The 11,508-nt window shown below is 52.9% G+C and overlaps 2 protein-coding genes across 2 annotated transcripts; one reads left to right on the top strand and one right to left on the bottom strand.

The window, feature by feature from the left end:
- Positions 1-1,748: 1,748 nt before the first annotated feature.
- On the bottom strand, positions 1,749-2,483 carry LOC133895168 (secreted RxLR effector protein 161-like). The gene has a single exon (XM_062335341.1). The coding sequence runs from the start codon at positions 2,481-2,483 to the stop codon at positions 1,749-1,751; it is 735 nt and encodes a 244-aa protein (XP_062191325.1).
- Positions 2,484-7,464: 4,981 nt separating this feature from the next.
- Positions 7,465-11,126, top strand: LOC133895422 (phosphatidylinositol 4-kinase gamma 5-like). Its single transcript, XM_062335728.1, has 2 exons — positions 7,465-7,805; positions 8,634-11,126. Exon 2 carries the CDS (start codon positions 8,844-8,846, stop codon positions 10,806-10,808), a length of 1,965 nt encoding a protein of 654 aa, XP_062191712.1. The 5' UTR covers positions 7,465-7,805; positions 8,634-8,843; the 3' UTR covers positions 10,809-11,126.
- The last annotated feature ends 382 nt before the right edge of the window (positions 11,127-11,508 follow it).

Genomic DNA, 11,508 nt, shown 5'->3' with positions numbered 1-11,508 from the left:
TTATTTTTTTAATTTTTCAATAAAATAGTATTATTTTTAATTAAAAAACTCAGTTTTCGGTTGGATTCGATGGGGTTGTTTCGCTCGTGTTTGTTTCCTTTGCATTGTGGTTTGGTTTGGACCTGCCGTTTTGCAGGCTTGAGTCATCATGACTCATGAGACACCGGGCAATGGTCGGCATGCTGGGTTGGCCGGTTGGCCCAGACGACGGACTGACGGAGAGTGATTGGACCTGATTTGCCATGACAAAGAAGCCCGGATATACACAGTATATATATATATAGAGAGAGCCTCTGAATTTTGGGGGCTCGGGGTGACCGCCCCGCTCGACCCCCGGGCCGGGCCTGCCAATGCTAAGGATGGGCGTAGATCCATACAGTATAACTTAACTAACTAATTAATTATTTTAATCTAATTAAATAATTAGTTAGTTGATTAAATTAAACTAAAATAAATCTATAAATTGCTTCACCTTATCCCGATGCAAGGCGAGGCTGCCAGCCATGGTTCCTCTTCTCCAGGCCCACAAAACACTCGCACACCGTGACATACGCGAGCACATGATTGGGGTTTCAAAGATCAAAGGAAGAGTGCACAGAAATGTGAAAATGGTCTCTTGTAAACTTGGAGGAAATTGGATCGTCGATGTGCTTCTCCAGTGTTTATCTCTGGATTTTCTGATGTGATGGGCCAATGAAATGGAGCTGTTGATTTGAAGGGAATAGGGGTTGAAGGTGTACATACTACATACGATGGCCCATCCGAGCCCAACTAGGATACGACTCTGGACTTGGGCTAAATGAAAATGCCCAAACAAACTTCAGGAAACCAAAGATTACGCTGTGCAATTTTGTAAGGGGCTGCAAATACGCCATCGTCGTCCCAAGTTGATCTTCTCGTCTCTCTTGCTCTGTTATCCGTTCCTCATCTTATATTCTCATGACGCAGGCACACAATGATAGTACGCGCCCAGTGCGGCAGGAGAGGCAATTGAAGATGCAGAACAGAAAGGAACGCATGCAACTCGAGAAGGATCAAACCACTCTCACCTTTTTGCCAATTTTGCACCAGCAGACTTACCACTCATCCTAGCACCGCACCATGCATGCAATGCAAATCGGCGTAGTGCATTTGAGATAAGATTCAAGGAATCCCCTGATGCTTACATCCATTCTTATTTGTGCTGTTCATCTTGCCGTGTGTACCGTAGTTTCTTCCAAGCTCGTGGCATCAAGACGCGGTCGGTCCCTTTGGTGTCGAAATGACCGATGCCTTCTCCAGTGTTGGCTAGCTAACTGCTCCTGCCAAACTTGACATGAGCTGAGAGGAGCCTCTTTCACCTCTTCCGGGTAGGTGGCCGGTGACAGAGGACCGCCGGCGAGAAAGCGCCGGTGAGCCGGAGTCGATCGCTGGCAAACGGCGGCGAGCCGGAGACAAAAAAACTCACGCCAACACAAAGTGGATTCTGGTGTTTTGGTGCTGCAAAGCGGCAGCGTTTTTCGTTTGATTGAACTCAAATATAAAGAGAATTACATGCGAGATTACATGGCCATTGTTGGCCGAGAGATTCACGGCACGTTCGTGCTCGAACACTGCCATCCCAGCGCCCTGGGACGTGCCGCAGAGGCTGCGCGCCAGCCGCGGACATGCGCTGGCCAGTGCCCCACTCACTTAATCAACATGCTAACTAAAAATAGACAATGCGCTCAGGAATTATTCAAACAATCTCCTCCTAAGTCCTAGAGCACTCACACTAGATTCTTCATGCCGATCTTGTGACGGAGCTCCTGGAAGCGGACGCGGCCGAGCGCCTTGGTGAGGACGTCGCCCAGCTGCAACTCTGTGCCAACGAACTCGACGTCGATCAGCTTCCTGTCACAGCACTCCCGGATGAAATGAAACTTTACATCAATGTGCTTGCTCCGGTCGTGATGCACATGATTCTTCATCAGCGCGAGGGCGGATTTGTTATCCACCATGAGCTTGGGCGCCAGGGCTTCTCCTCCGATCAGTTCCGCTAGCAGGCGAGCTAGCCAGATGCCCTGACACGCAGCTCCCGCGGCCGCGATGTACTCCGCCTCGCAGGAGGACAACGCGACCACCTTCTGTTTGGCCGATTGCCAGGCAATCGGACCGTTGGCGAGGAAGAAGACGAGGCCGCTGGTGCTCTTCCGATCGTTGACATCTCCAGCGAGGTCGCTGTCGGAGTAGCCCAACAGCCGAGGTGCGATCTCCTTCTTCCCTCCATAGTAGTAGTGCACTCCCATATGCATCGTGCCAGCCACATAGCGGAGGACCCGCTTGACCGCCGCCATGTGCTCTTGACGCGGCACCTCCATGAAGCGACTCAGGTACCCGACGGCGAACGCCAGATCAGGCCGTGAGTTGCAAAGATACCTGAGGCTGCCGACGATGCTGCGATACTCAGTGGCGTCCACGCTCGGCGTTGTGCCCTCCTTGAGCAGCTTCAGCTTTATCTCCATGGGAGTGGCACAGGGATTGCAGCCGAGCATCCCCGCCTTCTCCAGTATCTTGGCGGTGTAGGCGCCCTGCTTTAGCGTGATCCCCTTAGCCCCCTACGTGACCTCTAGCCCGAGGTAGTAGGAAAGCGCCCCGAGATCGCTCATGCGGAACGTGCTCCTCATCTGTGCCTTGAATTTGGTCACGACACCTGCATCACCACCAGTTATGATTAGGTCGTCGACATACACTCCCACGATCAGGCGTCCTTCTCCTTCTCCCCGGGTGTACATCCCGTGCTCGGTGAGGCAGCGACAAAACCCGAGCGCCATTAGGGACGCATCGAGCTTGTGGTTCCACGCTCGCGGAGCTTGACGAAGACCGTACATCGCCTTGTGGAGTCGAAGCACCTTGTGCTTGTTCTTGTCGTCGATGAACCCGGGCGGCTGCTGAACATAGACCTCCTCCTGGAGATCTCCGTTGAGGAACGCCGATTTGACATCCATGTGGTGGACGGACCAGTCGAAGTGCGCTGCAACGGCGAGGGGCAGCCGCACCGACTCTAGGCGCGCGACGGGAGCGAACACCTCCTCAAAGTCGATGCCGGGACGTTGAACGTAGCCCTTGGCGATGAGACGGGCTTTGTGTTTGACGATGGCCCCGTTCTCGTCGCGCTTGACCTTATACACCCACTTTAGGCCGATGGCACGATGTCCGCGAGGGAGCTCCTCCAGCGTCCAGGTGTCATTGTCGCGGATTGATTGCATCTCCTCCTCCATCCCTTTCGTCCAGTGAGGATCGTCACGAGCCTCCTTCAACGATTTGGGCTCCTCCGCGCTGACGGCGTGCAGCTCAGCCTGGACGACGTCGCGGTGCGCCAGCCCGAGCACTGCATCCGAGCCGAGGATGTTGTCCAGCGTCCGGTACCGGTGCTCCTCCTCTTCATCATCATCAGCGTCGAGGGCATCATCGACGCTGGGCGGCGTCGCGAACTCGATCGGAATCCCCTCGGAGGCGATCGGAGTGGTTGGAGATGGTGGAGACGCAGGCTGCAGCGGTGGCGACGCATGCATGGCGACGTCGTGCTCGGGGACGAAGTTGTAGCAGGTCGGCGCCAGATCTCGTACTCGACGGTGAACGGCTCCTGGTTGGCGTCAACTGGGGACCTTCCCCAGTCCCAGCGCGCGTCCTCGTCGAACACGGCGTCGCGAGAGATGTAGACGCGATCCGCGATGGGATCGTGGAAGCGATACGCCTTCGACCCCGCTTCATAGCCGATGAAGACCGTCTTCTGCCCGCGATCGTCGAGCTTGGTGAGGTGCGGACGGAGGCGCTTGATGTAGGCGACGCACCCGAACACCTTGAAGAAGTGCACGGGCGGCTTCTTCCCGTACCACGCCTGGTACGGTGTCATGCCATCGAGCGCGCTTGTCGGCGCCCAGTTGAGGAGAAACACGGCTGTGTTCACCGCCTCACCCCAGAAGCGTCCGGGCATGCCCCGTGCGTGCAGGATGCTTCTCGCCGTCCCCACGATCATCTGGTTCCGGCGCTCCACAACGCCGTTTTGTTGTGGCGAGTATGGCGCCGAGAAGTGTCTCTCGATCCCCTCTCCTGCACAGTACTCTTCAAATTGCACTGAAGTGAACTCACCGCCATGATCAGTGCGGAGCACCTTCAGCTTCTTGCCGGATTCACGCTCGACGCGGGCCTGGAACGCGATGATCGCCGCCGGTGCGTCTGCCTTCGTGCGCAGAAGAGTGAGCCACATGAAGCGGCTCATGTCGTCGACCAGGAGCAGGAAGTAGCTGTTCCCAGCCGGGGTCGATGGCGAGATGGGGCCGCAGAGGTCTCCGTGGACCAGCTCGAGCTCCTCCTGAGCTCTGTACTTGGCCGCCTGGGGAAACACCGTGCGTTTCTGTTTGGCCAAGACGCAGTCCTCGCACACTTGCTCGACGTGGTCGATCATGGGCAGCCCCTTCACAAGGCCCTCGCGTTCCAGCTTGCGCAGCGACTGGAAGTTGAGGTGCCCGAACCGCTCGTGCCATCGCCAGGCGACGTCGCCGACGCGCGCGGTCAGGCACACCGGGGCGGTGATGTTCATGTCGAGGTAGTAGAGCCGGCTCGGTGAGCGCCGGACCTTGGCGAGGAGCTGTCGACGCTGGTCGTAGAGGCGCAGGATGCCGGACTCGATGTCGACCTTGAACCCACTCTCGTCCATCTGGTCGACGCTGACGATGTTCGTGGTGAGGCGCGGAATGTAGTAGACCCCATCAAGGCGACGATGTTCATTGGACTTGCAGGCGAAGAGGACGATCCCCTTCCCTTCGATGGCGACCACCGATCCATCTCCGAACTTGACAGTTCCAGAGACGCCGGTGTTTAGCTCGGCGAGGACTTCGCGCGACCCCGTCATGTGATTCGTCGCGCCGGTGTCGAGCACCCAGTGTTGTGGCCCCGCTGCTTCCCTCTCCTCCTCATCATTGAGGTGGAGGAGAACCTTGCGCTCGTCGAGGTGAACCCGGGACTGCAGATCGGTGGCGAGCGGCGCTGATTGTGGAAGTGAGGGATACTTGGGCGGCGCGATTACCTCAGATTCCGCCGCGACGAACATCAGTGCACCCTCCTCTTCTTCGGCCTGAGCAACGTGGGTCGCGTCCTTCTTCTTCCCGCGGCAGTCCTTGGCCCAGTGGCCAACCTTGCCGCAGTTTTTGCAGCGATCGCTGGGGGGCGGCTTCCCCACCCCGGCGTTCTGGCCTTCACGGTTGTCGCGCGAGGAGGAGTTCGCGCCACCGTGCCCGCGTCCGCGCCCTCGGCGCTTCCCGCGGTTGCTGGAGCCCGCGTTGTCGCCGTAGTTCTCCTGCTCACGGCGAGCTTTGCGGCGAGCCTCCCAGTCCTCCTCGCAGAGCATCAGGCGCCCCATAGCGTCTGTGATCTGCTTCAGCTTGGTGCGCTGCTCGAAGACGCGCAGCCGCCCGATCACCTCCTCGACCGCGACGGTGTTCAGGTCAAGGAACATCTCGATGGAGACGACGGCCTGGTTGAGCTTCTCAGGGACCACCTGCAGCAGCTTCTTCACTACCTCAGCGTCGGTGATGTGGTCGCCGAGGGAGCGAAGATTGTTGGCGAGCGTGGTGATGCGGACGCCGAACTCGCCGACGAACTCCCCTTCCTTGAAGAAGATGTTGTTGAAGTCCCGGCGAAGCTGCTGCGCGCTGGCGTCACGCGCGCGCTCATCGCCGATCCGCATGTTCTTGACCGCGTCCCACGCCTCCTTCACCGTGTCTTTGCTGGCGAGTGTGCTCCAGAGCTCAGAGGGCACCGAGCGCAGGAGACCGGCCAACGCCTGCCTGTCGTCGTGATCCTCTCCGTCGCCGCGATCCTCCCCGACGCCGTGGCGGACGACGTCCCAGACCCCGAGCGTCTGGAAGTTCACCTTCATCACCAACGCCCACTCAGGGTAGTTGGTTCGGGTGAGCATCGGCCACGCGACGTTCGCGGATGCCTTCTCGATGACTCGCTTGATGATGCGCGGCCTGGCGTCCCGGGTGCGCGATCGTCGGGAGTGAGAGCGGCGGCGACGGCGTGGCGAGGGAGTGCGCGATGTGGGAGGGGTCTTTTTCTCGCCGGAGCCATCACCTTGGAGCGTTCTCCTGGGGGATCGCCTGGGAGACTCGGACATGGCGACGGCGTACCTCGGCTCTGATACCAATTGACAGAGGACCGCCGGCGAGAAAGCGCCGGTGAGCCGGAGTCGATCACTGGCAAACGGCGGCGAGCCGGAGACAAAAAAACTCACGCGAACACAAAGTGGATTCTGGTGTTTTGGTGCTGCAAAGCGGCAGCGTTTTTCGTTTGATTGAACTCAAATATAAAGAGAATTACATGCGAGATTACATGGCCCATTGTTGGCCGAGAGATTCACGGCACGTTCGTGCTCGAACACTGCCATCCCAGCGCCCTGGGACGTGCCGCAGAGGCTGCGCGCCCCGTGCGCGCCAGCCACGGACATGCGCTGGCCAGTGCCCCACTAACTTAATCAACATGCTAACTAAAAATAGACAATGCGCTCAGGAATTATTCAAACAGCCGGATGGGACGGCTCCGGCATCGATCGCCTGTCTTGCCGTTTTTCAGTTGTTCAAGTTTTTCAGCTGTATCCAGTGGCCGATCCACCGGGGGCTGACGGAGCTCAAGCCCCTACACGCTGCTGCACCATAAGAAACAGTAGCAAAAAATGAGAGAAAATGAGGGAGAGGAAGAAGGGAGGGGGTGCTGGAGGAGGAAGAAGGAGATCAGCCCCCCTTCCAGCCAGTCCTGGCTCTGCCACTGGCTGTATCCCAAAAACTTGGCTTATCCCAACAACTTTAGCATCTCTGCTCGATCAGTTGTTCCAAGTTTTTCAGCTGTATTTGTCAGACTTATTTTATCCTAATCCTAAACCGGCCAATTAAGCCTGTGCAGTTTAGGGAGATTTCAGTATGTAACACTAAATTTGCTCATCTTTCAGGATTTGCCACGCATATCTTCTGTGCATGACTGCAGAAGGACCGGTTCTTGCTAGCTTAGCGCAGCGACGAACTAGCTAGTTCAAAAACGGCTTGGTCCCAGAGGCTTTTCGACCGAAATTATTTTGTTGACGGCCCGCGCGTTACTCGTCAGTGCTTTCGCTTGCTATTTTGTTCTGCTCGAACAGCGCTTTCCTGTTTCCCGCGCGGATGGTGAATCTCGGTGGTCGCGGGCGGCGTAGTTGTAAATCTGGTGGCACAGGCTCGCGCGGCCGGCCGGCTCGTCGTGTTCGTGTGCCTTTCGGCGTAAAATGCCAGAAAAATCTGTTATTTTGTTGCAGTTATAGGCTCAAATTTCCTTCAAGATTAGGTCACAAGATTCACTGATCGCAAACATGCATGCTCCAAAAACAGTTTGATCAAGGCACCGGCAGGATGATCTTCCAGACGAGCTTTTACTAAAGAAAAATCTTCCAGCTAGACAGCTCCAAAAATGCATTGGAACCTGACCTATTCTCAGCCATGGCTAAAAGGATCCCGTCGCCGGCTGCGCCCCAGATCAGCGACGGCTATATCAGAAGACGGCCAGTTCCATAAGAGGAGGGCGGCCGTGGTGACCTCGCCTTAACCACGGTTATTAGTTTAACCCGTCCCTTGGGTCGAGGGCGAGTTAAGCCTATAGCTGGGGACAGCGCCGCGCCGCGTCGCGGCCAATCGCGACCGTCGGGTCGGCGGACGGCGGCGACGCCTCGGCAGTTGGATCTCCTCCCCCGGTCCGCCGGAAGAAGCTGATCCTCCTTCGCTGCCACCCCCCGCACGGCCGCGTGGCCCGGCCTGCCGGTGAGTTTCTTTTTGTTTTGTTTTCTTTTTTTGGCGGAGTTGCCGGTGAGTTTCGATCCCCCCCTCGTGTGCTGCTGCTCCGAGCCTCCGATCCGTGTGGATGGGTGGATTGCGGGATGGATAGGGGGAATCTTAGCATTTCCTGGGAGTTTTTCTGGGGCATTTCAGAATAAACGAGCAGGATTTGTTGAGCAGTGGCATTGTGCGAAGAAATTGATGCAAGCTGCAAAATGCCACATTTTGTTCAGACCATAAAACTCCACTGACATACTTGTGTTGCGATTCTGCTTAAGGATACAAATACACCGGTGGCACGCACCCATATAGTTTTTCCACATTGGGTTAGACTAGACATACTCAATCTAGAATTCTAGATCCTCATGCTTAAAGTAAGAAAATTGAGGGCACTGGATTTGAATTGTGTACAATTAAATGTCTTTTTTTGCTAGAGCATGCAAAAGATTTGCACGCATTTCGTTAAGTAGAGTACAATTGAATGTTTTGCCTAAACCTTCTATATGGATGAAATGAAAAAAAAATACTAATTTAGTTGTCCTTTCTTTTACCTTGGTATAGCATTAGCAATAATACGAGGATGTTAAAGTCTGAAGAAAGAATCTTTGACTCCTTCAGCTGGGGTTAGATTTACTGTCGTGTGACTGTGTTATGACCTTGTTTCAGCACATGAGCACACTCTTGTTATTTTTTCCCCTAAATTGATTCATCCTGTGATTTTTGCTTATTCATTTTTTATTCACATCTAAGTGCTGAAGTAATTGTGAACTATGCAATATACTAAGTCTTTGTTTTTTTATCTCTCCTTCACAGGATCTATGCCAGTTAATTGTTTAGCAACTCAGTATCAGATGCCGTAGCATCTTAATGTGTACCCTTGGACAGGCTAAGCCATCAGTTGAAAAGTTAGCTAACAACGGCTATAACTTGGAAAACTTGGTTTACTCTCCCTCTTGTTACCAGCTCAAGTAGTGCTTGCCAGGGCACAAGAGAGGAGGTAGTGACAGTTTCCTATATCAATCTATGCCTCAGAACTTTGATAATCCTGTTCAGACACAGATGGCTGTTGCAGTCCTGGATCACAGCCTGGGCAGTGATTACCCCTCGAAGAAAATAACTGAGGGAAGATCACTTAGTTGTAAACGTGTGTTTGTCCAAACTGAGAATGGTTCTGTCCTGGGCATTGAACTAGAGCCAGGAGAAAATGCACACACCATAAAAAAGAAGCTGCAGATAGCCCTTAATGTACCCACCGAAGGGAGCTCACTGACATTCGGTGATCAAGTTTTAAACAATGATCTCAGCTGTATTCGGAATGACTCACCATTGCTTCTCACCAGGAATCATATGCATAGAAGCTGCTCCACACCTTGCCTCTCTCCCAAAGGAAAGGAAGTTGAGCAGCATGATCAGAGTAACGTTATTGAAATTTTGGGGTGCTCGATCCCTTCTACTACAATGAAGCAGTTGGTTAAGGATATTATTGAGGGAATTAGAAATGGTGTTGACCCAATAGCTGTTAGTGGTGGGATGGGTGGTGCTTACTACTTCATGGACACGTGGGGTCAATGCGTTGCAATTGTTAAGCCAACTGATGAGGAACCTTTTGCTCCAAATAATCCTAAAGGTTTTGTGGGGAAGTCTCTTGGGCAGCCAGGCCTTAAAAGATCAGTACGTGTTGGTGAGACAGGGTTCCGAGAGGTCGCTGCATACCTACTTGACCACAAGAATTTTGCAAATGTCCCTCCTACTATGTTGATAAAAATCATACACAGTGTGTTCCATGTGAATGGTATTGAGTGCAAAAATAAGGCCAGCAAGAACAGATCGGAGGCGCGTAACAAGATTGCCTCATTGCAGCAGTTCATCCCACATGACTATGACGCTAGTGATCACGGAACATCTTGCTTTCCTGTCTCTGCCGTTCACAGGATTGGCATACTTGATATTAGAATCTTCAACACGGACAGGCATGCTGGAAATCTTCTGGTCAGGAAGCTCAATACTGGAGCTGGCAAATTTGAAGCACAGACAGAGCTCATTCCTATTGATCATGGCCTCTGTCTTCCAGAAAGTCTGGAAGACCCTTACTTTGAGTGGATTCACTGGCCACAGGCATCTATTCCTTTCTCCGAGGAAGAACTTGAGTACATTGCAAATCTGGACCCTGTAAAGGATGCTGAAATGCTTCGCATAGAGCTGCCTATGATCCATGAGGCAAGTCTTAGGGTGCTGGTCCTCTCGACAATATTTCTCAAGGAGGCTGCAGCTTATGGCCTCTGCTTGTCCGAGATAGGGAAGATGATGAGCAGACAGTTCACTGGGAAAGAAGAGGAGCCAAGTGAACTCGAGGTTCTGTGCATGGAAGCAAGGAGTTGGGTTGAGGAAAGAGGATTGATTCTTCCAGAATGTGACTTTGAAGAAGAAGATTATGATGTAGAGTTCACCCAGTTCGATCTTGACTCTGAAGATGATTCAGCTACATTTGAAACATCACTTTTCGACAAGTTTGGGTCTATGGTGGTAAATTGCAGGAACGCACTGTCAAAATTAGCTGAGGGCAATGAAAACGAGGATGAAGATGAGGAAGACAAGAATGAGGTGAGCCAGGAGGATGCAAGCACTTGCACCAGTCCAGTTCCTAAATGGACTCCTTCTGCCTCCAAATTGTCAGTCTCTCTTAAGGGGCTTTGCTTCAGTGGAAGCAGCAAATGCCACAGTGGTATTCCAATGAACAGGGTGAGTACTAAAACTGACTATAGTTATAGTGGCTATCATAGTGATTATCAGTCTGGAGGTCGGAGCGCCAATGAGATGCTCCCTCCCAGCTCAAGTTTTGTGAAGCTGTCAGACTTGAGTGCCAATGAATGGAGTGCATTCCTTGAAAAGTTCCAAGAGTTGCTCCCAATCATGTTCCATGACAGGAAGCAAACTGCAGCCCGCGGCCCATGGGTCACGCAGAGGCTGGGCACTTCATGCCAGTTTTAAGAACAGGATGGGTATGCTTCAAAGGGAACGTAGGCCAAACCTGGGGTACACATCAGCTGGTGTGTTCTGCCATGGTAGCAGCTGCGGTCGTCCCGTATTGGACTACTGGTAGGCGTAATGAGAATAAGACCGTCTCAGATATGTGTTTTGCAGCATAATACTGTTGCGTCTGTGCATAGGTTTAACACATGGGTGGTGTGTTGTTATTTCTGTATTATGTCCGGTGATATTGGGCATCAGATGGGTTGTTTATGAGGGAGTGCGATGGAATTCCTTGTGCTCGGTTATTGCCATTGTAAACATTGTGGACAAAGTTATCACGAGAAAACATTTTGATAGTACTATGTACATGCATATATCTCGTCTATTTGTCTTGCTTTATTTTCTGTGGGTTGAGCAGGCACTGAGTCAGTGACTGAAGAATAATGACGAGCTTTCTTCTGAAAATATCGAAGTATTGCACCGGTATGTTTCTGTGCGTTTGTTTTTTCTACATGACCTTAGAAGAATCTCGCCTAGCCCAACTTGGGACTAAAGGCTTTGTTGCTGCTTCTGACCTCAGAAGAATTTCATTTATTACGTTGTGTTTTTGCTGTGCTGCAATTGCAGCACCTGTAACCTTTTTCGACAATGCTGTGTTCTTCTGCAGTTTGAGAAGCAGCAGACATACAAATCTATCGTCTTATGTTTGATTAGCAAT

This window comes from Phragmites australis, chromosome 16 (assembly GCF_958298935.1).
Source record: "Phragmites australis chromosome 16, lpPhrAust1.1, whole genome shotgun sequence".
Taxonomy (NCBI): domain Eukaryota; kingdom Viridiplantae; phylum Streptophyta; class Magnoliopsida; order Poales; family Poaceae; genus Phragmites; species Phragmites australis.
Note: the sequence above shows the minus strand (reverse complement) of the source record. Positions and strands in the feature narration are given on the sequence as shown.